The sequence below is a fragment of the Bombus pyrosoma genome, linkage group LG4 (assembly GCF_014825855.1).
Source record: "Bombus pyrosoma isolate SC7728 linkage group LG4, ASM1482585v1, whole genome shotgun sequence".
Lineage (NCBI taxonomy): Eukaryota > Metazoa > Arthropoda > Insecta > Hymenoptera > Apidae > Bombus > Bombus pyrosoma.
In genome coordinates, this window is record NC_057773.1 from 14543123 (window position 1) to 14570385 (window position 27263).

General features: G+C 37.1%; 2 protein-coding genes and 1 long non-coding RNA gene across 13 annotated transcripts in view; 1 reads left to right on the plus strand and 2 right to left on the minus strand.

Moving 5' to 3' along the window:
* LOC122566495 (rab3 GTPase-activating protein catalytic subunit) overlaps positions 1-1490 on the minus strand; it is a 36321-nt gene extending 34831 nt beyond the window's left edge. Inside the window, exons 1-2 of one of the 4 annotated variants that reach the window (XM_043723823.1) lie at positions 1159-1490; positions 764-1046 (exon numbers count right to left, since the gene is read on the minus strand). In XM_043723823.1, the coding sequence (XP_043579758.1) occupies positions 764-1046; positions 1159-1354 (479 nt within the window). In that variant the 5' untranslated portion in view covers positions 1355-1490. The remainder of the gene's footprint in view (positions 1-763; positions 1047-1158) is intronic. The other 3 variants (XM_043723822.1, XM_043723825.1, XM_043723824.1) reach the window with 3 other exon arrangements.
* Positions 1491-4092: 2602 nt separating this feature from the next.
* Positions 4093-27156, plus strand: LOC122566504 (large neutral amino acids transporter small subunit 2). Of its 7 annotated transcripts, none has more exons than XM_043723858.1 (9): positions 4102-5047; positions 6115-6826; positions 13376-13594; positions 16392-16662; positions 20242-20365; positions 22202-22402; positions 23026-23175; positions 23773-23950; positions 24393-27156. In XM_043723858.1, exons 2-9 carry the CDS (start codon positions 6562-6564, stop codon positions 24452-24454), a joined length of 1470 nt encoding a protein of 489 aa, XP_043579793.1. In that variant the 5' UTR covers positions 4102-5047; positions 6115-6561; the 3' UTR covers positions 24455-27156. The 7 variants fall into 7 exon arrangements, with proteins under 7 accessions (XP_043579797.1, XP_043579793.1, XP_043579794.1 ...); XM_043723859.1 differs by having other exon boundaries at positions 6311-6826; XM_043723860.1 differs by having other exon boundaries at positions 4102-4281; positions 4367-6826.
* On the minus strand, positions 7638-9700 carry LOC122566508. 2 transcript variants are annotated; one of them, XR_006316543.1, is made up of 3 exons: positions 9559-9700; positions 8971-9325; positions 7638-7775 (listed from the first exon to the last, which is right to left on the minus strand). It is a non-coding gene; the product is annotated as an uncharacterized LOC122566508 (long non-coding RNA). The 2 variants fall into 2 exon arrangements; XR_006316542.1 differs by having other exon boundaries at positions 7658-7775; positions 8882-9325.
* Positions 27157-27263: the final 107 nt, after the last annotated feature.

Genomic DNA, 27263 nt, shown 5'->3' on the forward strand with positions numbered 1-27263 from the left:
TCTGATTACATTCATTACAATATTTAGAAGATGCAGTAAATACCTATCTAGGTTCCACCTCCTTTCTTGTATTCATCGAAATACGAATTTAGATATAAAAATCCACAGACAAGTTATAACAGATGACTTTTGGTTTCTGTACACAACGATCAATCCATATACAATGGCAATTCTTGTTTTTCATTATAATGTGTTAATATATTGCAAATGTGTACAGATATCCCTGGCATAGCATGATATTCTTACAACACGGTTTCAGTCTAACATGGCTCGAAAATTAAACTAACGTAAATAAAATTAACATGCAATACTTTAAATTAATTATCGATTGTTGTAGTGAACTTGTAGTAGAAGTGTATATATACTTTTGTTAACTGTTGGAACCTAATCACGATTCTTGCATTAATTCTTTGTTCCTTATAACCCGTTTACTCATGACACTGCATATTTTTGGGAGCCCAACTACCATGTTAAACGGAGTATACCTGTATTACAAAAGTGACACGACTCGAATAAGCTTTTCAAGAAAAGACTATTTGAAAGCGTACAAAACAGTTGTTGATTAAACGTACAACATTGGCAAAGAGAACAGACTCTAAGGAACAATGACGGTACGTTATTTTTGTAATTTTCTATTTTTAGCTTTCGTAAGAACCCGCTTTGATCATTCCGGCGTTGTGACGCAGAATTGAATTATTTTGAATTATGTCACTCTTGAAATACACGCGTCGCATAATCCTAAGAAAACAACTTTTCTAATTACCAATTAGCATTGGTCGCTGCAATTGCAAGAGAACTAAGTAAAATCCTAATCTTGGTCTCGTCCATCACAGAATCTCTTTTAGTGGACAGTAAAACAAGAAATTCTCTAATACCGTAATAGCAAGCTATTTCTAAGTGATTCCCATCGATTCTGGCAAAATCATTTGATGCATTTAACGCATCCTTGTGACATTGTACTTTTTCTTCTTCGCTTTCCTCCAAAAGATTATCTGTATTTTCATCATCTAATTTTAACTTGTAATGCTTCAATGTAAATTCTGCATCTGCAATAACATAAAAACATCTGGTTGCATCGGTTAAACAGAAAGAAATACATACGTACATTGAATATTACTTATTTTAATTTTGATAAAGTAGTTGTATATATGAACAAACCAGCAAAATGAAGCTTTTCGAAATTTTCTTCCCATGCACAGTTGACAAAGTTTCCAGATTTTAAACAAGGACCAATTTTTGTATTTGGTAATTTCCATTCGTGCATAATTTCCTCCAATCTCGCGATAAACACTTCCCATTCGGAAGCCGTTGTAAAATCATGATGATAAAAGTCTTCGATTTCGATGTTGTTCATTTTTTAAAGTACTACTGTAGATTAAAAAAACGTTATTTATTAACGAACCGCTGGGTCCGCTTCAGGTTAAATGTTTGACGTTTGTTCGTTATCAACTGAGCTGCAGACTGTTATAAAATAAAGTATAGAACGCGCAACGATGCTCTTCCAGATACCAACAGAGTCAAATGCATTCCAATTGTTTCGAAAACATATACGTACATATACATACGAACAAGTAAAATTATAAAAACGCATATACACTATTATTAATATACACACACGCTGCTATTAAATTAAACTTTAATGTTGCGTAATGCACATGGAAATTGTTTATTATATCTCTATAGGTTTAATCTGAATTAATGAAAGTAGATGAATAAAATAGACATCGTTAAAAATCAATGATTTAACGAAAGAAAAAAGAATCGATCGAAAAAGATTTCAAATTCGAGGATATTTCAGACATACGAATATAATTGTGTACAATTTGGCAAAATAATTTATACAATTTTTAAAAAGCGCTATACTTCACCGTATTCCATATTTTCATTTCATGTTGTATACACATATTTCACGTCATATCGAAAATGAATTCGTACAAGTTTTGGATGTACGAAAATTAATAATATCATTTTCGATGAATTTACTTGACTTGTTTACAATTTATTCAAATGTAACAATGTATACATACATTGGTAATATCAATTTGTTTTTCATCCTGGATAGTCAAATAATTAGTACATCGGTCAATAACGTGATATTAATGTTTCGCTGAAAGCTTTGGGCAAATATTCAGAAAAAGAGAGGCATCTCCGATTTCGATAATTTCTTAATCTGTTGTCAAGATTATCGTCCCGGGTAGCAGTAACGCGAAAGTTTCAGTCGGGGGTCGCCGTTTAAAATTATCCTATATTTTGACAAAGTAGTACGAATTCACCCAGAAAAATCTCTAACCTGACCTAATGCAAATCTACATTTCTAAGTTAATCAGAAACGAAGTATCCTGTCAAGATGAGCATTCTGAAAAACTTATTAACGTACATGTTACCGCCGTTCGGCTTTAACATTCGAGATATTTGCGAAAAACTTTTGTTAAACGTACCTTATGAATATTAAATAATTGTGGAGTATAATAATATCTGCCATAGGCGGTCCCCTAGTGGCGATCACATTCCTACGATATAGCTTAACCTACACAATAAAAGAGAAAAACTAATGGGTTATAAATCGTGTAAAATTTATATTGGTCTGCTAAGGGACGTCCGTCGATGCTAGCGTAGAAGTACATACCATACCGAGAGCACTATATTATGAATAGCGTATAATATATCTAAAACTTTTATATATTAATTTATAATATAATATTAGTTAAAAAATTTATGTGATTATCGAATTATGATAATATAATATACTATGTTACAATATTATCAAACTCAAACTGCCGATATAATTTTAGTTTGTTGCTCTGATTGTATCTCATACTATGTTTTGCCGTTTGTAATTTAATTCAGCTGATATACACGCTACTAGCATTGACACAAGAGATAACGTCTCTCAATACGCAGTAGTAATTCGAGCTAGTATTATCATTATCTGCATGTCTACATGCATATATTATATGTTCATATTTATAAACTTTCTGCCTTATATTTCCTTCGCAAAATAAAAAATATACAATATATATATATATATATATATATTATATACCTGTAGAAGAATTTATTAAATTCTACGAATATTCGTATGTATTACATTAACAGTATTTACATAGATAAACATCTTTTTATATCCTTTGTGACTTCTGTATTTTAATGTTTTTAGTATAACTGTGAATAAAGATATACGTATTTTCAATTTCGACTAATATCTTTCACGTACATATTTTGTTGTTATAGATGTCGACGATAGATCGATGGTATATTCTCAAAGTGATTAATCGTGAAAGAAGGATCGCAAGTATCGCATACAATATCACAGTATCCTAAAGTAATATTTATAATACGACGAGGTAAATCTTCAAAGTCTATCTTGAAATTATACGAGTAGCAGTATCTAAAATACCACGATATAATACAAACTTAGCTTTAAGATAAATAAAGATTGTCAATTTTAATATTCCTAAACTCTTAATTTCCAATTTATCTTACAATTTGTACATTTGTAATAAAGTATGTCGATTAAGATATTTACGTAAATTTTCATAAACTGAGGACAACGTTTCAAAATTTTAAATTAAGAATCAAGTTTCTGAAAAAAATTGACCGTTTAATTCCGAAGCAAAAGCAAAGAATAACGATTCGAAATATGAATTTCATATTTCGTTAATGCAGAGAAAAATGAGAGGAAGTACACAGTACCGCCGCGCCGCAACGGACGTGGGCACTGGTGTAGCCTACAAAATTTGTTCCTAATAAAATGTACCATTGCAAACATCAGACAAACCGAATTAATCATTCGATCTCAAATTCTAATAAAATCAATCCGATCTAAATAAGATATTTATAACCTGTAAAAAAGAAATCAAACTACATGCGATATATTTAAAAAAGTATATGTGTGTGCGTGAGTGCGTGGGCGTGTGTGCGTGAGTGTGTGTGCGTATATAAATCATTGTGAATTTCCACGATATTACCAATATGAATTATGTATCCAACTTCTTTTTTCTCTGATAACGATATCTCGGAATAATTATTATTTACGTCATTTATATTCGTCCGAAGGTTTATTTACACTGAAATAACGTGTATTTGTATATTTACAGCTAACTTTCGACGTAGAGCCGACGCTAATGCAATGTCTCGTCCGAGGGTTTCGACACGATATCTACATTAGCATACAGTATGGGTGGCATTAACGCACCGTGCGGTTGTGTCAAATGAAATTCATGTGCTTTGTCGCGGTTTCAAATGTAGCCAAAACGAAGTGCCAACTTTGTGGAAACATCGGTCGATAAAATGCGATATATATAAAGTGTGACATATAATGATAATATGTGAATGTAATAGTGATACTTTTTACGTGTTAGTACAGGTCGCGTACTTGACAGATTGGATACAATTGGATTAGATGCGATTGGATTTGAATGCACATAATATGCAGAAATGTATAAAATATCCAAAGTACTGTACATTTTATGATATTTAATAGATGAAACAACTTTTCACGCAAGTTTCAATTTCATAGTTATATTTTCCGCAGCTTACTTATAACGCTAATCAATTCTCAATTTCTAAGTTATTTTCTATCGCATAAGCTACCCAACTTAATGACAATGCCTACGAAAAGTCTACTAAAAATTGCAGCAAAATTATAACGCAAATAGTAATATATCTACAAATAGTAACATTTATAATATTAATAACAATACAGCTAAAAATTATAATACCATTAGTAAAATCTATAGATGGTAATATTTATATTATCCAACTATCGAACTTTATAACTCCAATAGTAATAGCTAAAAATTACAACAAGATTATGGAGCAGATTTCGAAAACAAAAGATTGGAATATCGCTATTCACGTATAACAAGTGCGGTTAAAAGAGTGACAAAGAGAGGGGGGCGGGGGGAGAGAGAGAACGCTGCATACATACATACATATACACATACATATTTATATATCTATATATATATATACGTACGTTGAGCGAACGCTCCCGCGCTTCTGTAAAATAAACGTCAGCTGATCGTGATTTTAATCAAAAAGAACGGTATGTGAAAATAAAACTTACGAATAACGTTGGGACTGATACCGCATCGATATTTATCAAATTCAAGTTTTACATGATTGTTGTAGTTATATGCATATCCTTCTGGACATTTTTACACTTTAAAATCCCTTATAAATGCATAGATATATGCAATCTATTTATCGCTGGGTACCATTTTACAAGTTTCGATCTTGCATCGAATTGTATCAAAGACGCAGCTATCAAGAAGAATCGATACCTCTTCGATACTTGTACGAAAATATCAATATCGATTTAATAACTCTATGGAACCCATTAAGGACCAAAGTCGCGATAACGCCGTACATATTTTATTTGTAATTTCTTCTTAATCGATTTACGTTATTGGATTCTATTCAATTTGCACTATTGAATTGGCATTTTAATTGTAAAAAAAAAAAAAAAAAAAAAAACTTTAGAATTCTTTTTGTAACTTCGATTTGCTTTTGATAATGTATTCATTATTCTAATACACTCTTTGTTACTTGGCAAAACGATAATTTACTTTATTCATGATTTTCTAAATAACCTAACTATAAGCCGTGCCAAGTGCTGAGCACGAACGCAACGTGAGTATTTCATCATGAAAACTGCGGAATTTTTGGGCTAAAGAGTTTAACTTTCTGGAGTACAATCATACAGGATAAAATCGGCATATAAAAGATTACGAACAACCATTATCCGCGATACTGACATTTTCTGGTTACTAGTAACCATCATCGATGACTGTCGAAAATTTTCTTTCGACCCTTCGATTTCTAATAGCTTGAAAAGTTTACACCGTTTCTTTTCTCTTCTAGTTGTAGAGTACGATAACTAATTAAAGGGTAATTCGATTCAAAAAAATTAATTTTATCCTGTACGTAATCAGTAAAGTATTCCGTGGTCGGTAATGATCGTAGGTAACTGAAAAAGAATACATATCCGTCATGGATAATGGTTAAATGGTTACCATTGGTAACCAAACAGATCGTAATCATTTATAATGTTTATTCACGATGAAAATCGTTCAAACTAACATATCGATTCTTACACTACAACTTTCTTAGCTTCGAATCGTAAGTGTCACGATAACTGTCGTCCGCGACTTTGTATGGATTTTCCATACGCTTATTCGAATCGAATTGTCAGAATATAAGAAAAATGTGTATCGCATCTTGTTTGCATCGGTCCCATCGTTACTCGCGTTACTCGCGTTACTCGCGTTACTCGCGTATTAATCGTGGAAATGACGATCGCCGGCAGGCGGCGACAGTGTTGCTACCGTAGAAAGGACTGCAGTCGCGCACGTGTGTCCGTTGAGTGAACGACGGCACGCGGCGAGAGAGAACCGGTGTCTTTGTCTCTGTGCACGTATATTTCTTCCCTCTTCTTTGTCGTTTTCACACGTGTATCAGGCGTGTGCCGTCTCTCGGTATGCTCGCACCGTTCAGTAATTTTTCGGCTATCAACGGACGAGTATCTCGCGAACAGTAATTTTAAAAGCGGTGCACACGATGCCGGACAAAATCGCGCCAATGGAGAAGCAAGTTTTGGCGGTCACGAAAGTCATCAACCATGAAAACGATGCGGTGAAATTGAAAAAAGAACTCGGTTTGCTGGACGGTGTCGCGATTATCGTCGGCATTATCGTTGGCGCCGGAATCTTCGTATCGCCGAAGGGTGTGCTGGAAAATAGCGGCAGCGTTGGACAGGCTTTGATAGTTTGGATCTTTTCCGGTGTTTTGTCTCTGATCGGTGCACTGTGTTACGCGGAACTCGGTGAGTACTAAATATGTATCAGTCCAGATGTTACCGACGAGAAATATTTCCTACATTTAATTTAAAATTCCGATGTGATCGTCCGCGTTGCGTCCGTATGATCTATGTGGGGCTATTCGCGAATCACGGCTAATCAGCGGTGACATGGTGAAAAAACGTACACGTATGGTTTGTTTTCTTTTCTTTTCTTATCTTTTTTAACGAAGGTACATATGCATTCAAACATATGCTTTTTTAGAAGAGGAATTTAAAATATTAATATAGACCGCGTATATATCCTGGTAATATAGCGTTATTAGTATTTTATACATTATACATATCAGCGTAACATAGAATGTGACATAAATATTAAATGTAAAGTGTATTGTATTTATATGCAATTTGAGGGAAAAAATTGCATATAATAGGTATGTAGCTATTATTTAGCAGGAATGTTGTACGAAAGGAATCGAAGCGTGTCCTTTTTTATTAATTACTACACGTTTTGATTTTATTATTCGCGACAGTATACGTCTGTGGACAGACCTTTCGACTCTTGCATCACCTTTTGCCCCAGTCAATTGGCTTAGAAAGTAACAGCTGCTCTAAGACACTTGCGGTCTATTTTTAAGACGTTAAATCGATTTGAAAATTTAAGCACGAAGCGATTAAATTATTCTTGTTCTTACGTTATTTTTATTATTCAAGCCGATCGATTCGAAAGGGGGACTCGATTGGCCCAGTTTACAGCAAATAGAGCTCTAAATTATCCTTGTTGTTGGCCATAATTCCATTGCTACGATTTTAAATATGTTTGTTTGTGTTTTGCTGTATAAATTGAACAAGAAACGAGCCAATAATAGGTTAATAAAGTCGAAGTATGCCGGCGAGCTATAGTGGCCCGAGAGCGCGATTGGGGCGCGCTGTCTCGACCGGAGAGTAGCGTCAGTTACTGCACAAAGAATTGATCCTGCGCATACAAACTGAGCGTTATCTCGGCAACTAATGGTCGAGATGAGACGAGATGAGACGAGATGAGACCCTTTTTGCTTTTCAATTTGTTCTTGATAGCTCATCGAGACATTCGCGACTTTATAAGCATAATTTAAAAATTAATTGATTTAAGGATCGAAATTTTTATTTGTTTACAATAAATTTTTTACCTTCGTCGTTTATTTATTTATCGTTAATCATGATCATTACCATTTCCTCTGTATGTTTTTCTAGCGAACGTTTAAAAAAGACGGAATCGTTATTTTGTTATTAAATAGTTAAAGACTTTTACTGCGAAAATTGCGAAATTGGGACCGATTACACTTAATAGGCTAGATATAGTATAGTTAATAGAAAAAATTCATTTACTCACGCGAGAAAGAAAATATCAGCTCTAGAGCTCTGTCATTCGTTTATTCGAACAAAAGAGCTAACATCTGGAAGGAAGGAGCCAGAACTAACTTTGATCGGTACTGCACGGCTCTCCCCTGATTATCACACGTATATACTTGAATTATACACGCAGTATATTTGCGAAATAGTTGCATGACGACATTGTAACGCGAGTTAACGAAGGCCGCATTATGCGTAAGTAGCACAATAATCGTAACATTTTGAAAGTAATAAGATTCGATGTAACGGCGATAAGAAAAGTGAAAGTTGGAACCTTTTAAAGTAACTGTTTCCGGTATCGCATGGAAAAAGCGAAGTGGAAAAATAATCTGTTTTATCATCTACGCGTTTTCCTCACACCTTTCGTTTTCGGTATCAAATTCTGGAAGTCGTACGAAAGTACGCAGGGGAAGGTGGCATAAGACGGGGTATAGCTAAGAAGAAACGTAAAGAAAATCGGATAGGCTTTTCATGTAACGCTTCATCTTTCGAATTCATCTTTAAACGTAAAGAAAAAAATCCGATATTATAAACTCGAATAATAATTTTTTTTCTAAATCAGTCGTATTCTTGTTTTACGGAAGAAGATGCGAATGCCCTTGCGTTGCTCGAATAAACGCATGGTAATGCAAAACAAACGGAACAATATTTTTATAACGAATATGCATTAGATCGATATTTCGTACGTACATGATTCTTGTTTATTCCGGATGAGATTGTGGTAGCTGTTTTTCTTTCTAATTACAGGCTAAACCTGCACTTTATCCTGCTGTTATTACCCCTTTCTTTCGTGCCGTTCCCTCCTCCTGTCCCCCGACCCTCCTCCGGTGTCCTCCTTCCTCCTCCCGTCGGCCCTTCGCCTCTGCGCCTACCCCTCTTTCCTTCTTGTCCCTCGAAATTCTTTTCATTTTCTCTAGGCTCGTTCCTGCGTCGTCCAGAAAGACCTCCGTGCTCATCCTCGCACTCCCGCACTCCCGCGTCCGCAGCCCTCAGCCAGGTGTTCTATCGCCTCCTCCATCCTCGTCCTCTTCAAATCCTCCGCGAATCCTTCTCTCTCTAGTCTTATCGAGTCTCGCCTTCGTTACGATAATTCGATAATTCCAGCATCTCGTCGTTGTAAAGTTGTTTTACGGCCTGAAAATTGAAATTGGTGTTTCCTTCGAATCGGAACGACCGTGTGTGATCAGCTCGTTGGAACTCAACATGTGCCTGCAGTTATAACGCGCGCGCGCGCACACACACGCATATTATTTTTTCTATTGAAAAAAGCCTTTCAAGGATTTGCGATGTTTCGTAAACGTTAACAGACAGATCCAAGCAAGCGGAAAGGTTTCGTTTGAAAAAAGATCCGTTTTAAAGGAACTCACTTTTATCGGTCTTGTACACGCTGAACGAGATGGACAAACGCAATTAGGAAAGCTATTTTTGTACAAGCGTAGATCACGAGTTAAACTCTGATCACTTTCACCGTGCCGGTGTTTTCTTTTTGCGACATCTTGAAAAGTAAACTGATCCTCCGCGGTGTACAATGCGCGTAGTCGGGCGACAAAAGTCAGTAGACGTCGATAAAGCACTCGCGTGCTAAGAACGTGATAGGGACGAGGAGGTGCAGCTATCGGGCATAGAAACACGAAGACAGAGCGCGCCAGCGAGTTGAAAAAGCGATATAAGGATAGAGACCTCTTGGGTCCTTGTCTAATAACGCGTGTACGATCCTACGATAAATACACGAGTGTAACACCGATCGACGAACACCGGCAACGTATACGCCCGATTAGACGAGGATAGAAGCAGAAGACGCCCGCATGCAACGTTTCCTTTTTATTTCCACGGCGCGTCTGCTTACACGTTAACGTACGACTATGCTCGCGCGCTCTCTCGCTCTCTAGCTCTGACTCTTTGTACGTATCTCTGTGCTATCGGACGACCGTCAATCGTCGCGAGGTAAATTTCAACCTAAATGTTCCAATTTACGAAGTTGGTCGATGTGAGTTTTCAACAGCTCGTATACAGCGATATCTGAATACAGTAATTTTTAAATAGCAAAATACGTGTTTCTCTCGTGTGTTTTACCAAGTAACTTAAATCTACGATTTACCATTTACCATTTACCAGCCCCGTGATAAGGTACCTTTCTTTCTTCGTCCGTCGGTTTTTTTTTTTTAACTTAGAAATGGACATATCTGTTCGTCTGATACACCGTGCGTCAAGACGCTTCAGAGTGCAGACTCTAGAACGATGAACTAAAAGCATAATTAGAACGACCGCAATTGATAGAACGCTTGGAAACTGGTAACGACGCTCGACTACACGTGTTCCACGATAGTCGGAAAACGATGCTCTGAACGCCTCGCCAGCAAATGTTGACAGATCGTACGGATTATTATTTTCAAATCTGGACGAATTTCCAAGAAGATAGAAATTTGTCAGTAAATATTTTACAATTCATCGTAACATCGTAACATTTTACACTTTACTTTTTAATTTTTCGTCGATGCTTCCAGCTTTAACCAAGAATAACAAAGTAAATAAGACGAAACAAATTTTGAAATGACGATGATTTCGGTATCGCTAAAACGGAGATTTATTCTATTTAAACGATAAAAGATTAATGTCCTATCGTTAAAGCGATCAAAATTCTTGGACCGCGATATCTCTGCGTTATTCGAATGATACAAAATGTCACGAAAATTAACTATACTGCTGCTAACTGTACATATATATATATATATATACATACATACATGCATACATACGTACGTACGTACGTGTATATGAATTAAAGGGGAAGCAACGATCAAAAGTAACATTTACGATACGAAAAACAACTTTATCGATGAAAAATTAAAATCCGAACGAGAAACGACCCTCAAAAGTAAATTTGTAACAAGCTCCTGCGTTTAACGAGTAGCATTCGAACTGTACGAGACGAACCTTGGAGTTTGATTCGGTTTTACGAGTATATATCGAACTTGGTCTTATCGCTAGTGATAATTTCGTCTTGCCGAGTGGAGAAGATGATTCGTCGTTTGCCTTCGTTCAGAGCCCCTGCGCCCTGCCGTAAGTTGGGCCGTTCTGTTCACAGCCCACGTCCACGAGACGCTTACAAACTTTCGCAAGAGATGTATTCGGTAGAGCAGAATACGTACAAATACGTATATAAGTGAAACGAATATAGCGAAAGATTTATCTGAAAATAATGCGGCACGGTGGTCACGTTACGTTCGTAGATACTGCGAAAACGTTTGAGTATTGTCGCGATCTCCCGTCGAAAATGTACGACGTTTCCTTGGCAACGAATGCTTCTGCTTCTAATACGCGAACGTTCGATCGTTGGACGAACGTTGTAGTTGAATATCGTCGAGCGATAAAGGATTAACGAAGGACTTTATTTATCCGTGCGTAGATGCGACCGCGTCTATAAAAAGCGTTACACCTAAACGCGGCGGATCGATTTTGATAAAATTTTGTTTCATAAAATTATCGAAAAATACGCCTGACCTCTATCGCGGTATCGCGTGTAACATATCGATACAACGGCACATTTTTTACCGCAAAATCAAACGAAAAGATAGACATACGACGGATGTAAAATCTGACGACATACCGAATTGTAAAATCCATCTTTTACATAAAGTTCCGCGGAATGGATACGGTGTGTAAAGATGTATAGAATATCCAAAGTATAATACGATAATACGAGAGAGGGGCAGAGTTTTCTTCGTGTTGGAGAACGGGTGATTCGTTTCTCGTACTTGAACGATGTAATTAAAATGTGTGGTGGCACGCGACCAACGTGACCCGATCCGTGACTCCGAGAAAAGGGTCAATGATACTTGATCGAATTACCGATGCGAGCGATTCAGCTGATTTTATCGAGTCTCTTCGAGACTCTTTTTCCTATCGTAGATACAGCGTGTTGTTACGTCGTTGCAGACGTTTATAGCTTTCTTCGAAAACGATCGTCGTCGATGTTTCATCTTTTTGATCCAGCAAGACGAAGATCAAGGATGCCAAAGTCAATAAAATAAATAAAAATTACGCGACGCAACGTACTACTTAGATTTACGCGTCAGAATTTTCGAGTAGAAATTCCGTATGCCACGGACTACGAACGTTCAAACACCTACCTATGTCAACTGAAATAAGAGAAATTCTATTCGAACAGAGATTTATTTCGATAACGTCGGATATTCGTTTAAAGTGCTTAGAACGTTTAAACAAAATCGGCATCGATAAAAAATTCGATCCAACTACCATATATCTAGTCGTGCGAAGAGAGATTCGGTTTTACATCGTTGCAAGTGACACGTGGATAGTTAAACCGGTATTAATTGGACGTAGTTTCAAAGTTTCGCATTTAAACGTTTCACCGACGTTCTCTATCGCGTTTAAATATTGAAACGTAAGGGGCCAATTCGCCCGATCGCCCACGAGTTTCAACGCGTTACGTTAAACGCGATTATTCGCTATCGAACGCTTACGATCTCTCGCTAACTGCTCTCGCTCGAATGTTTTGCACGTTGTTTGTTTCAATTTGATGCAATTTGTCTTACTTTATAGTACGATCGAACTCCATAGTACCGGAACCTCGCGGGTTAAACACCGAAATCTTTCACCGTTGCACCGTTAGGTTTCGTTATTAAGAGTCATTTAGATATATACGGTGTAACGACGCGGAACGACTTGGGACGCGAAGCTTACATCCAAGGTCGTATGTCGAGGTCAATGTCATTTACCGATATTACAACCCGTATTCTATTTGAAGCATTCGATACATCGTATTTTTACGCGTTTCACGTATCCTAGTTGCTTGCCAGCTGCCACTGTGTACGCGCGTTATCAAAGTTATCAAAGTTGTGCGACTATATCGTGTCATAGCGTGCATAGATAAATATAATACGATATAAGCGCACGAGATTTCTCTGGCTTGCAACCGGTCTTTGGTAATATCGTTCGCTATCGATAGCGCTTCCGAAGGCGAATTCGTTAATCTTGCGTAGGTAGGATCGGCGTCGATTAGTTTTCGAGATATCGAGCGTACCGATTTTTGGGAAGAAAGTTGTTTGGACCGGAAAGTTAAACGTTGCTACCTTAACCTAGTTAGGTTAAACGTTAAACCTAGCCTCGTATCAACAACGTTGCTCCGTCGAAATAAAAATACTTGAATTTTTTTGAATACAGGTACCATGATCCCAAAGTCTGGAGGCGACTACGCTTACATCAACGACGCTTTCGGACCCCTACCGGCGTTCCTCTACCTCTACGTGGCATTGTTCGTGCTGGTCCCAACTGGAAACGCGATCACAGCCCTAACGTTCGCACAATACATCTTGCAACCAGTTTGGCACGGTTGCGTTCCTCCGTACGCAGCGGTGCGACTACTCGCTGCCGTTATCACATGTAAGTCCATCTCTTCGAATCGAAAGTTCGCTAAACTCTTGAACGTTATCGGGCGCACGATTCCACATAAATTTGTTCTATGCGCCCTCCAAACGAATATTTCCACCTCCAAACGAATCTGGCGAATTTTGACAAAAACCATATCGACGTTCGTTCGTCCATCTTTCGAGGAAAAGGTCGTTATCGAACGAAAAGGTTTAGAAATTTCGCATCTGCGCCGACGTTTCCGCGAACCGCCGTATCGTTCATTGCGCATCGCTCACGTATTACGTATAAGAAGAAACTTTGACAGTCGAACAGTAGGAAGGTAAATAATTATCGTAATTCGAGCTATCGGTTATTTAGGAGAACAAAAAGGAATATCAATATCTGGAGAGAAGCGGGAATAGCGCGCAGTGTCACGAAATTGCCGGGCGAAAACGCGAGGCTCGTTCCTCTTTATCGTCCTTATGGTGACGTTTAAAAATTTAAAGTTCCGCGGCGACGAACAAATCGCTATAATTATGCTTGTTCCAACGGCAACTCAAAGACGATGCGCGATATATGATCGCGTTACTGTATCCTGTGCGTACGGTATATCGTAATCCAACGTTTCTCGCTCTCCGAGATCGAGACGTAACACAGCGCGAAAAGAAACGGGCGGATCGTAGATGAAACTAAACGACGACGACGACGATATTCTCTAGCTTTTAGGCATGTTGCGAGTAACAACGTTACTTATAATCGCAAATGTCACGCGTCAAGAACATTTTTAGAAGCTACCAAGGACATCGATATAACGTTCTTTGTAACATTTAACGTTTACGAGGTAAATGATTTCCAGCGTCAACTTACTTTTCACGGTGTTTTCGCTTTGGTATAACGCGATCGATGATTCCTATTTAACGTAAATAGAGACAAAAGATCGTAAAAATCAAGTACCGAAATAATAGCTTAGGAAAAGGCAGCGACGCTTTCTTCGAGTTTGTCCGCGCGTCGACTTGCAATAAACAACGATGCGATTTCAGATTACGAATATATAAATAAAACATAAAATGTGTAAAATATCCGTATGTTTGATATCGGTTTATGATACGTACGATGATATTATCTACGATAGAATTATTTGGTAATAGATACTTACCCAATAGTTATGGTAATTATCGGATAAACGGAAATTAAGATTAATTTAATCGATTGCCGCTCCAAATTCGAAACAAGTATCGCGTCTTGCGCGATATACCATATTGCAAATACGCAACTCCATGTAGCCTGTACTTGACATTGAATATATATTTTTGTTATTAGCGTTTCAAACGATTAGGATAAATATACGACACGATATATAAGCGTAAGCGATACGCAATACGTTTTTTGCACATGTTCTTCAACATAGATATGCAACACACGTGCATTATGCGAAAATCGCGAAATAAAAACTCTCTCTGATCGCTTAATAAATCTAATCTATCTAGGTTTCGTTTGTCCGTTCGCATTCTATGCACGTGGAAAAGATACACGTTTGCACGAACATCCGCGATCTAACGATATAAATCAAACTTTTATCCGACGGAATATTTTTTCATCGTTTGCGAATAAATTTTCTTCCCTCGTTCTTATTCGCTGTCCGTTACCCGAATAAAATTTTACCGGCGCCAATACGTACTTATTAATCGTTATTACAGGGACGATTTGAAATATTTGCGTACTTTCGAGTAGCAGTTCTAACGCGTTTCGTTCAAACGTTCGCCTGTCTGTATGTAATTTCGTTTCCACGGATATTAATGTTGCAGGCATTAATTACTTATACATACTTGTCGGCGACCTTTATTCGCTAACGCGTATGCTGTGAGATCTACCGCGTGTCGTCGAAAATTCTTAATACCGAGTTTTCGAAAATGTTGGACTTTTGTTTCGTTTCGAGTACGCGTAATAAACAAATTTTCTACGACAAATTGCTACGAGAAGGTAATCGTGGCAGGAAAAGAAGTATATTTCGAACGATAAACGTTCCTCATTGTGGCAAACATCGAGTATAGTAGCGACTGGTCGTGCACTCTCGCGATAGTCGTTGTACACCCTATGGGAAAGTCGTTTTTATGCGCATAAAATATTGGAAAATTTCGTTGGCAAGTTGGCAAGTTGGCAAGTCGTCGTACGTTTAAAAGAATCGAGAATTCTTTTATTACGGTGTTAGAAACGTACATGTTATTACTTAGAAAGCTGACGGTAGCTTAGATTTCGACCAACTTTTACTTTTGCGCGTTACCACGGCTCGGCCTTAGTCGCCGAGATATTTGCGAGTAACCACCGGTAACGTTACAGGGAATTCCGCGTGCATCCGTAGCACCACGTGCGTCGGTATCGTTCGTTGAATCTATAAAGCTAACTCAACCCAACTCTTATCTTTTGTTTATACTATACGCAATATGTTAACGAAGGCTGATCCTTCGAATTACAGCCCCGTATGCGTATAGCCACAGCTGCGTATTAAAAATGATTAGCATCTACGATATCGACTAGTTTCGAATTAGCCTTTCAAATCCACGGGTTTGCGTAATAAATAACAACGTAATTACACTTCGTATCGAGCCTTATATTTTATCGCTATTATCTGAAACTAGAAACATCGCCTCATCCATCGTGTCGGCGATGATAGCGTTGCTGCAGCCTCGCGTACGTCCTTGTGAATTTATATCGTAGTACAAAAATAAAGACCGACGACGGGCCGATGAACGTAAATAAACAGATGGGAAAAAATTGTTATATTCCCTTTTGATTCCAAATGAATAATATTATCCGATCGATATGGTTGCAGGCTTGTTAACAGCCATTAACTGTTACAACGTGAAATGGGCGACCAGAGTGCAGGATATCTTCACCGGAACGAAGATTTTCGCCCTGGTGATCATCATGGTCGCTGGATTTTGGTGGCTCTGCATGGGTCACACGGAAAATTTTCGCCATCCCATGCATGGAACCAATACCCAGCCTGGCTACGTCGCTCTAGCCGTTTATTCAGGCCTGTTCTCTTATTCCGGATGGAATTATCTGAATTACGTAACCGAGGAGCTAAAGGATCCTTACAGGTAACGTATCGTTATTTCTATCGCCACTTTGACGCGTGTTAATCGACAGAGTGGCGTTTGCCAGCCTCGCTCCGTTCTTTTGCCATCAAACTCCATACATCGAAAAGTATTTTCTAATATTTAAATTGATAATTAATATTTACGATTACAATTATCTCGATATAATTTATACGCGGGGTACATGAAACACGGAATTGTACCTTATAAGACGAAGACCAACACGTAAAACCTATAAAAAAACATACCTATAAAAAGATAAAATCGATCAGTTTGGTTTCTGAAATGTTCGATCGTCGATGTTTTATCTTTCGGGATGTGGCGTGATAGAATTTTTCAAAATTCTTCCCCGAACAACCGTTCTTCGGTTTCCCATAAACACGAAGGAAAAACTTTCTTTACTTAAAATAATAATCGACCGATCGAAGCCAATCGACTCGTAAGTCACCTTCGTAATTCTACGAAGAGCCTGGATCGCAAGCGTAGTACGTTCCTTTCTCGCTTTCTCTCCGTCAGAAGTCACAGTGTTTCACAGTTGATAAACAAGAAAAGAAACAAGATTCGTTCCCTTTGCTTTCGCGGGCATTTTCGCGGGCATTTTCGCGCAGCTTCCACTTCCTAACTTCGTAACTTTGTGTTGTGCTAAAATTGATAATATTTCCCACGGTTTGAGGAACGTTGTCCGAGAGAAAATTGTAGTTTCTTCGAACGAGACTCTTCGTACGATTACGACCGATTTAACGAAACGCCGCCTAAAGACAAGTTGATTCGATCGTGCGATGTACTATACCTTATTCGGCTCGTTCTCGAGATTACGAGTACGAATGTTTAGAACGAAGAAGCAGCAATTTCAACTACTAGAATCTTTATTTATCGAGCAAACGAAACGATTTATTTATCCTCTTAAATTCACTCGATACGGAAGAAAGTACGTTATAAAGTACATATTCGTTGAAACAGAGGGAACTCGGCGCAACCTAACATTGCAAATTTACGATTAATTAAAAGAATAATATCGTATAATATCGTAAAATTTAGCAAATAGTTGTGCGAGTGACTGTTTTTCACCGACTAAAGCGGCTAAAGCAGCTCGTAGAACGAGCCGTGAAAAGTATACGTAAAAAACCGGCTTTACTGCAAACTGATTTTGTCCGCCTACTCGCTGTGCCGATCGGCGAATCATCTCCCATCTTATACAAAAATACGAGCGAAATTGCAGGACGAAAAGCATATTTAAGGTCGTACAAGATGCACCGAAACTTTAGCTTTCCGTTAAAGATTTTAGGAAATTTCTCCTAGCAGGCGAATAGAAATCAACGTTGGATTCGTTGCAAAAATAGCTGTAGCTGGCAATAAGTCCTATTACTTCGATAAAAACATTCTTCCTTGTAAACGCCGTCGTCCCGATACTCTGCTTGCCAACGTGTACGAGCGTTTCGCCCAACGGCTCTGAACTTTCGATCTACGTACGAACGATAACGAATCATCGTTCGGATGAAAAACGATAGGCTAGGTCGACGAGTAATGGGTACGACGATCGAGCTCTCGAATCAGGGACAATCAAAGTACACGAAACGTTATCTCGTTTAATTCTTTACAAGCGTCTTTACGATACGATATTTTCCCTATATATATTCGTGGTAACATTTACCACGCAAATATATTATCGTGCGTCGTCCGTTTCCAGAGTTTTCTTTCCGAGTTCGGTCCGTAAACTGTCTATCGATTGCCGCGAGACTCTAAGCCTTTTCGCAAACTCTCCGTATCCGATATCGCTCTCCTTCTCCTTTATCCGTATTACCTGTCCCTAAGAAATATATTTAACCGAATCTTATCACTGAAAAACACGTCTCACCTCTAGCGCACAACGAAACAATATACGAAGTTGAAGCTGCGCGCGGCACATGGAGAGAGGACAGCTCTTGTCTTTTTAACCGACTTCGAAAAGGAGGAGGTTATCGATTCGACGAGTATGTATCTTTTATGCATGTCCAGCGATTACTCCGCAGCGGACCATCATTCCTATCGGGATGAAAACTTTTACATTTTGTAGAGGATGTTCCCCTGGTGGTCTCTGGGCTCGCAGAAATTTGCCGATTCGTTGGTCCCGAGTTGGACGATTCGCGCGAATAAGACAAATTTCGGATACGTTGCGAACTCTGCCGAGCTCCGGCCCCGCTCGTCAGACAATAACGAACCGTTGTACAAGCCAGATCCGGACCGTCGTACACGAGGATCGTTCGCGATGCGGTACAATACCTGTTACGCTCGATATTTATACCCTGATAGATCGATACTCGAAGGACTTGCCGGCAGGAGTACAGAATATGCCAAAAGCGATCCTCTTGACGCGAAATCAACTTTTACTATCGGAACGTATACACGGTGGAAATCGAATAGCGTTAAAGCGATAAACGGACATCGTTCGATACCGAAGCTCCGTATCTGGTCGCGTTCGCGTCTTCGAAGCGATCTCAATTTTTTCCTATACGTATAACAACCGTATAAAGGTGTACTGCAGGGGAGCATCCTGCGTACATAATATATCCACGTTGCGCGCAAACTTCCCATCGCTGTCATCTATCTATCTATCTACCTATATCATATATATATCAGCGTTAGACGTCTGTTTATCGGCTTAAAAGACTCTTCTCGATCTAACCTATAGCTGTAGGATTAAAAATTCCAAGGCGAAGAAACATGTTTCGAGAATCGATTTGGTAGAGTCGTGGTAAGAATCGGCTATAACTAGAACGATTATATCGAAGGGAACAAAACCATCGTTATTCGATTTATTTGCAATTTAACGATACGATCCTGTCGGACGGAAGCGGCAAGCGTTCAACAGCGTTCGCGCGATTCAATTTTTCGCGCGGCGTGTTTGTTCGATCCGAGCAACCAACAACGAGTACGAAAGTGGAACGAACTTCTCGATAACATCGCGAACAAAGATATTTGTAGAATTACGGAGTAAAAGTGACGCATCGTGTGTGCGAGCGATATTTACGTACTTTATATTTAAAACATGAATGAGATTTTCGTGTTTCTAAATCTAGTTTGGCGATTCGTGTTTTGCGCTTTTTGTTCGTCGATATTTATACGAGTCTTTGTTGTCGCGATTGTTGTTATCGATAAAAGTGACGGTTTAAACGAAGGAAAGATTAGAAGAAAATACACACCTGTTTTCGTTAAGTAACTAAAAGCGGAAAGCGAATATTGAAATTTAAAGAAATATTCAAATATCGTTAAAAATGACATTTAAATTGTATCGATGATTGTATTTTTAACGACAAGAACGTAATTCCTTCTACGAAATTAACAGTAGGACTTGATTTTTTAGACAGAAAAATCTTTTACGACGATGACAAAAGTTATTTGCCGAAATGTCAATTTCATAGAAAATTTACCAACGGCTTCTCGACGTAAATTTTCAAGTACATGATTTTCCTAGTACGAAACGAATACGTAACAAAAGCGGAGGGAACGTTGATAAGCGAATCGAGAAAGTCGTCTCGATAACGTGATGTAAAAAAAGATACATATATATATATATATATATATATATAATTATCATTTTTGCAGAAATCTTCCAAGAGCGATTTGCATATCATTGCCGTTGGTGACTGTGATTTATGTCCTGGCGAACATTGCTTATTTCGTGGTGTTAACGCAAGATGAAATTCTGGCATCGAACGCTGTCGCTGTCGTAAGTTTATCTTTATTTTGAATTTATTTTGCTTTTTCAGAACCGAACGTTTCTTGGACATTGGGAAAATTTTCTTCCTATCGATCATTGACGATCGAAAACACACCTATTCTGCTATCTTTGTAAAGGAGATGTAGTACGTTAGAGATATATATATATATATATATTATCATGGAAACGAGAAAGATCCGCTTATCTTACTGATACAGATTAAATATTTTGTTCTCCGAACGTTGTTACGTTACGCGCCAAGTTCTATCGCGCTTGATGTAATTCGAGATACGTTTGGTCCTGTCTTTACACGAATGTTTCTTTCATACGACTTTGGTTTGACACGGTTAAAAAAAAAAAAACCTGCAACTTTCGTTTTGGTAACTACGTGGAATAGCGCGTAGCTCTCTGCTTCTGTCTCCGCCTGCGTTTCTACGTCCTCTTTTCTCGCACCGCCGTTTACGCTCGCTGCTACGCGGAATATATCCGGAAATTCTCCGCTTGCAAATTCCGTGCCACTGTCGCCTTTTTAGCTCTGCTTTATTCTTATTCCCAATAAATTTGCGTATTACTTTCCAGAAAATGGATGCACGTATAACGGCTAAAATCATCGTCATCTATCGATACAAACGCGTATCTAATTTTGCTGCGTCGTTTCCGATCCGATTTTTCGCGGATATTTTCACGCCACGGCGTTACACAGCGTTCTAGTTACTTTGCGACCAATTATTTGCCTGCCGAGTCAACGGACCCGAGCATCGCGCGGCGTCATTAACGTTTGCGTTAATACAGCGTTAATACAGCGTTAATACGGCGTTAATACGGCGATATTAATACGCGCTATGAATTATCAAACTATACCAAGGATATGCGAATATATACTTTTCTATCCTTCGATCTTTCATATTTCTCGGTAGTTTGAATTTCTTTCGAACTGCATCTTCAGCTACAAGCCGATCGTATCAGAGAAAAAATACATATCGAAAGCGAAAAAAAAATGTTACAACAGAGCATGTTAAAACTTGTATACCGGCCGACTAACTCACGAATAATCAAAATATTCGTGTAATCTTTTTTGTACGTGCTTAAACTCGAAAGTGAGCCGTAAAAGTAGCTAGAAATATAAAACGTAACGTTGGGAAACGTCGTGCGAACGCGAATACGTTCGAGGTTGATTCGTAATATTTTCTGGTGGTGATTTTTCCTTAGGAAAAAACGAAAGGCAAGAAACGCCGGAAATAAGAAGAAAGATTTTTAAAGGCGTTTTAAACGAAGGTAGAAATCTAAAATTGAAATCAAGCGATTCTTTGCTTCCAATTGTTTTTACGTATCGCGAAAGCTACGAAGAACAGGGAAGCTACGAGTGAACGGAACTGCTCAGAAACTACACCTCGACTCTACGACTAGAAGCTACTATGGTCCTAAAAGCGGTAAAAGATATCGTATAACACACGCGCTTCGAAACGTTCTATCGTATGTGGAACACGTGTAGCGGTAAATTTCAAAGGTGCAAAAGCATTCTATTGTAAAGTATTATCTACCTATATATAGATAGATAGATAGATAGATAGATAGATAGACAGACAATAAAGAAACAAGAACGGTATTTACGATCGTTTTACCGCGTCTGCCTCCTACGCTTTGTCGCGAACTCGACTCGGAAGATAATAGTTACGCGTTACAGCGTTTTTTACTCGTTTTCAATATCCAACGAACGAAACAATTCCCTATATCCTCGGCTACACTCTTTCGATCGTACGGATAAAGAAAGAAAAAAAGAAAGGGAAAAAAATTCGCGATAAGTAGAAGCAACTTGTTTATTTATAAATTTGTCGTTCTGCGCAGACTTTCAGCGACAAGCTGTTGGGCGTGATGTCTTGGATAATGCCATTGTTCGTAGCTTGCTCAACGTTCGGGGCGTTGAACGGAGCAATTTTCGCATCGTCGCGATTATTTTTCGTAGGAGCTCGCAATGGACATCTGCCTGCTGCCATTGCTCTCATCAATGTGAGAAACTTAACGCCAATGCCGTCGCTCATTTTTCTCGTAAGTATCATTGCTGTACTTTTATTCGGCGCTTAAGATACTTCGATTCGATTGTGAAGGATAAATTTTTCTCTCGTCTTACTACTTACTTACTTTCTCTCGTTTTAGTCTCGTCTACTAGAAACGTACGAGATGGAAAACTCGACTGTTTTTGATACGCGTATGCGGCTCCAGTTGACAGACCAGTTGACAGACCAATTGACAGACCAGTTGACAGATAATACGTTTATCTCGACCAGCATTTGTATCTGTATTACGTGGCGATTGTTTATTCTTTTCTCGCCGTTTCGACTATCCCACGATATTGCTTATAATTTATCCGTCCGAGTGATCGCAGCCGACAAACATGAAAATAATTATATCTAAAGTCAAACTATACGTATCGAAATAATTGCAAACATAAAACATACTATTAAACGTTTATTATTTTTAACACCGTTTGCTACGCTACTTTCGCTATTTTCAATTTATATGTGTCGAACGGCACATTTTCCGACATATTTTCCTTGTAATTGTTATCCTCCTGATTATAATTAGGAAATAATAAAATATAAAAGATTAATTTTTTTCTCGCTGTTGTACTCGGATTGGCTCAAGCGTTAAACTATAATTTCCGTTTCTAGTGCATTATCACCCTGGCACTTTTGATCATAGAGGATGTCTATGTGCTAATCTATTATGTTAGCTTCGTTGAAGCACTATTCACTACGCTCTCGGTGTCTGGCCTCCTCTGGCTTCGTTACAAAAGTCCCGATCGCCAACGACCAATAAAGGTATGCGAAGAATTTAAAGATTGCAAATTTTTCCTCCTCCGTATTTTATCTAGAATTATTACAGCGCGGTATTCTATTCGTTTAGAGGAAATTCGAAGATGCAAAATTCCACAAGTAATAATTCCATAATAACCCAAATAAAGCATAATATACCAAAGATACGATATTACCATAAAAAAAATCACAATGAAATATACAATAAATATGCTATGTATCGGGCAGAGTTGCTTAGAATTATTCAATCGCCTAAATTAGAATTGTAATAAATTTCGTGATAAATTAGAAATCGGTTCAAACTAAAACCAGATTCCGGTATAAAACATCCGAGACATGATAAACGAAATTCGAATGAAATAATCGAAAAATACAGTGACGAATATTATCGTAATAAAAAGCAAACGAACAAATACGATTCTCATTTACAACCGAATCGTGCAATCATCTGTCAATCTGTTCATTCGAAAAACATACTTTGTCTTATACTTTCGTTAAAATGTAGAATAAGAATTGATTTTCATAAAAATTGATGGAAATTGCTAATGATAACGAACTTAATAAATAAATAAATAAATAACGTTGTTTCTTTCTGTTCGTTAGGTGTCTATCGTATTGCCGATTATATTTTTCATAATATGCGCTTTCCTGGTCACATTCCCCTGCTACGTGTCTCCATGGGAAGTGGGAGTAGGAGTGATAATCATCTTATCTGGTATTCCTATGTATTGCATCTTCATTTATTGGGAAAAGAAACCTAAATGGATTATCAGATCGTCTCGTAAGTGCTCTCTACCGATTCTTTTCTTAACAGAGTATTTTGCCTGCTATTTAGAATTTTGCCTATTTACTACAACGAGTAAACAAGTAATCAAACAAAAGTCGAATAATCGCGCTGAATTAACGCTGAAGTAGCGAATATTCAAATAATTCATTTTACAAATACCTGTATCATTGTTTGCAAAGATTTCAATAAATGTTCAATAAATCTCTACGATTATATATATCATATATATATTATATATATTATATTTTTACATCGTTGTTCCTGTATTTTTATACATCTCCGTTCAATCTACAACGCAAACGAGCAAATGTCTGCAGTCTAGAAAGGAATTGCAAGTTTATCAACATAAAATAGAAAATAGTTTCATCTTGGTCGAATATTAATTATATAGAGCATACGTTATTTATATAACCAAACAATTGTTTACTTTTTGCAGACAATTTCAACATGATCTGCGCTAAATTATTCATGTGCGTGCAAGAGGAGAAAAGTGATTGATCACCAAGTGCCGTTCTACTATAATTAATGTTTAGAATTACTTTATAATTAGTTTCGTATAGAAATTTATATAGCGTGAATGTGTGCTACATCGATCTATCGATTTCTTCATTTATAGATACCAATGACAACTATGATTATTTTATCGCGAGTTAAATAGATCCGACTTCGGACGAAAGCATGGCCAACATTCCAACGAAATCTACAAACGCACGCTGTTTCTCGTAGAATTTATAAATGAACGAATCGATCACACTTGATTTGTATTTTTATATACATATTATGAATAACATATCCATGATTTTCATTGCCTATATGTCAATTGGCCGGTTCGTCGGATTATATGCAACAACATTTTCTAATTGATCATTCATATTCGTAACAGTTGCATAGCATAATTGCTAGATATTAATTGCATTTAACTAGAAGAGACACTTTCACTTTCACTTTCACTTTCAATTTCAATTTCATTCACTAAATTTCTCATTTATTCAAACAGCTTCAAAGTTATAGCTATACATATATATATATATATATAACGAAATAAATAGATGCGCTGAAAGGTATGCACATAATGAGAATCTTGGAAAGTCAATTGCTCATTTATTATAGAATTTGTAAATACATATCAAGTAGAATTATTCCGGACGAATAAGAAAAAGCAGGAAAGGGAAAAGCAGAAAAGTAAAGGAATACGTGAACTTCTCTTTTTAGATAACTTCCTTTTGCATTTAATTCCTTAATTTAACCTTCTTAATTGCCTTAATAACAAATGTTAACAACTTCTTCAACTTCATCTCTGGAGATGATAAATGAAACCTATTTTACAACAATTCTGTTGTAAGATAGAATCGTTTGCACTATTAAACGTTTCTTCGCACTTTGTCTTTCGTTGCCATTCTTATGGTTAATCATTCTTATGGTTAACCATTCTTATGGTTAACCATTCTTATGGTTAAACAACATGATTTAACAAGAATTCAACAGGATTGAACGATAAATTTTTAATTGATGAATAGAAAAAAGTTTAAGAAAAAGGAGAGAAAAAAGTACATACATACAGAACAAAGCCACAAAGATTGTAATTTCCAAAGTAATCAATACTCTTGCTCGCTTAAAAAATTCAAATACTCTTTACTTTTCATTTTTCCCTCCCCCGTAATATTCTTTGTTCTTGTATGAATCAACAATTATTAACCACTTTGTATGTTTAACTATAAGGTTGTTTACCGTGTTCTGTAGATAATGCGTGTGTATAAAATCACATAAAATCACATAAAATCACATAAGACTGCAAAAAGTATTTGTCTCGCGATAACACACGTGGCTAAAATTAATCGATAATGCATAAAACTATTCATATATTCACTATATTTGATTAATTCATAGTCGTGCATTGTTTTAGGGATCTTTTAAACACATTTCACCTCGTAAGAAAATGTGAATTTTCCATTTGATTGTAATAATTAAAATAATACGTATCATTTTATTAATTTTATTAATAGACGCATAATAACTGTAATACAAGTAGTAGAACCGTGTGTTGTATTTAAACTATTTAATTGTACATACAGAGAATGAAGCGTTATAAATTATTTATCACAATTCGATCAAGCATGCTGTTCGATAGGTGAACGCCATACACCAGCGTTGGTCCGTAAACCAATGATAGTAAGTAATTCTTACATTGATACATGTATGTCTCTTTCGTCTATCACACCATGATTCTATTTAGTTACGTTAAATAATTTATAGAATGTCGAAAAGAGAAATGATTATTATTCTATAATTAACGCGTTGAAAACTATACTTTGTAATTCATGATTGTATTTCTGCTACTACCGTATGACACGTCTGGCAAAAGTAATGCATTTAAAAGGTAGAAAAATTGAACGATATCTTGCACGCTCGCTATATTAAACAATACCGGTTATTTTATATAATATAACAAAGATATTTTACAACAAGATAATATTTTATACTGCTTATTAGTTGATCAACTACTCGTAGACCAACAAATTTGATATTGTATCGTTAGTAATAACGCCTTCTTAGCTTTTTTTTCCAGAGACGTCTCCATTTTAACTACGATGCGTAAATTTAATTCAGGATTTAGATAATATGTTCTTTTTTTAAGAAACAGAAAGCTAATATGTAAAACACTAGGCCTCTTGAAACACGTCGTAAGCAATTAATTGTCATACAGTGATAGTGAATGTGTTCAAAAGGATAGCGATCGTCGACCATGTGCCTTATGTGTAGCGCATGTGAAAAGAATTTTGCAATTAAAATTTTTTCGATACGACTATATTTGTACGCAAAACGTGTTGTTATATACTTTTATATATATATATTTAATTACGTTTGTTGCTGTTAAATTGGTCGTTATTCGTTTAACTAGTAGTAACGTTCCGAATATGTTAACCGATCCTGAATCATTGTAATGTTATTCGTTTAAGAAAGGCGTTACGAAAAGCGTTTTCATTATCTTTTAAAATAATCAACGAGATCGGATCGAGCTAACTTGAAATAATTGATTCAATGAATTCGCTTGTGTACTATGAAAATATTTCAAATATTTTGTATTAATTGCGCCTCTGAAGAAATCGAAATTAAAACGTACCGAATGAAAATGTGAAAGAAGGACAAAATCGTAAGCAACAAATATCATGATAGGTGTAATAAACGACGTATCAATGTAACAAATCTTTTTATTTAATCATTTTCTAGCCGTAACGCTAGATAAATAATGCTAATCGTTACTAATGTTTTCAATTAAATAGCAAACTGGATATAATCTTTTAACTGA

What these genes read in the sequence shown, in the direction of transcription:
- LOC122566504 (XM_043723856.1), top strand. Translation starts at nt 6,562, where the DNA reads ATGCCGGACAAAATCGCGCCAATGGAGAAGCAAGTTTTGGCGGTCACG. An exon ending in ACTCGCTGCCGTTATCACAT is followed by an intron (nt 13,595 to 16,391) that starts GTAAGTCCATCT and finishes ATATGGTTGCAG; the next exon opens with GCTTGTTAACAGCCATTAAC. An exon ending in ATGGATTATCAGATCGTCTC is followed by an intron (nt 23,951 to 24,392) that starts GTAAGTGCTCTC and finishes TACTTTTTGCAG; the next exon opens with ACAATTTCAACATGATCTGC.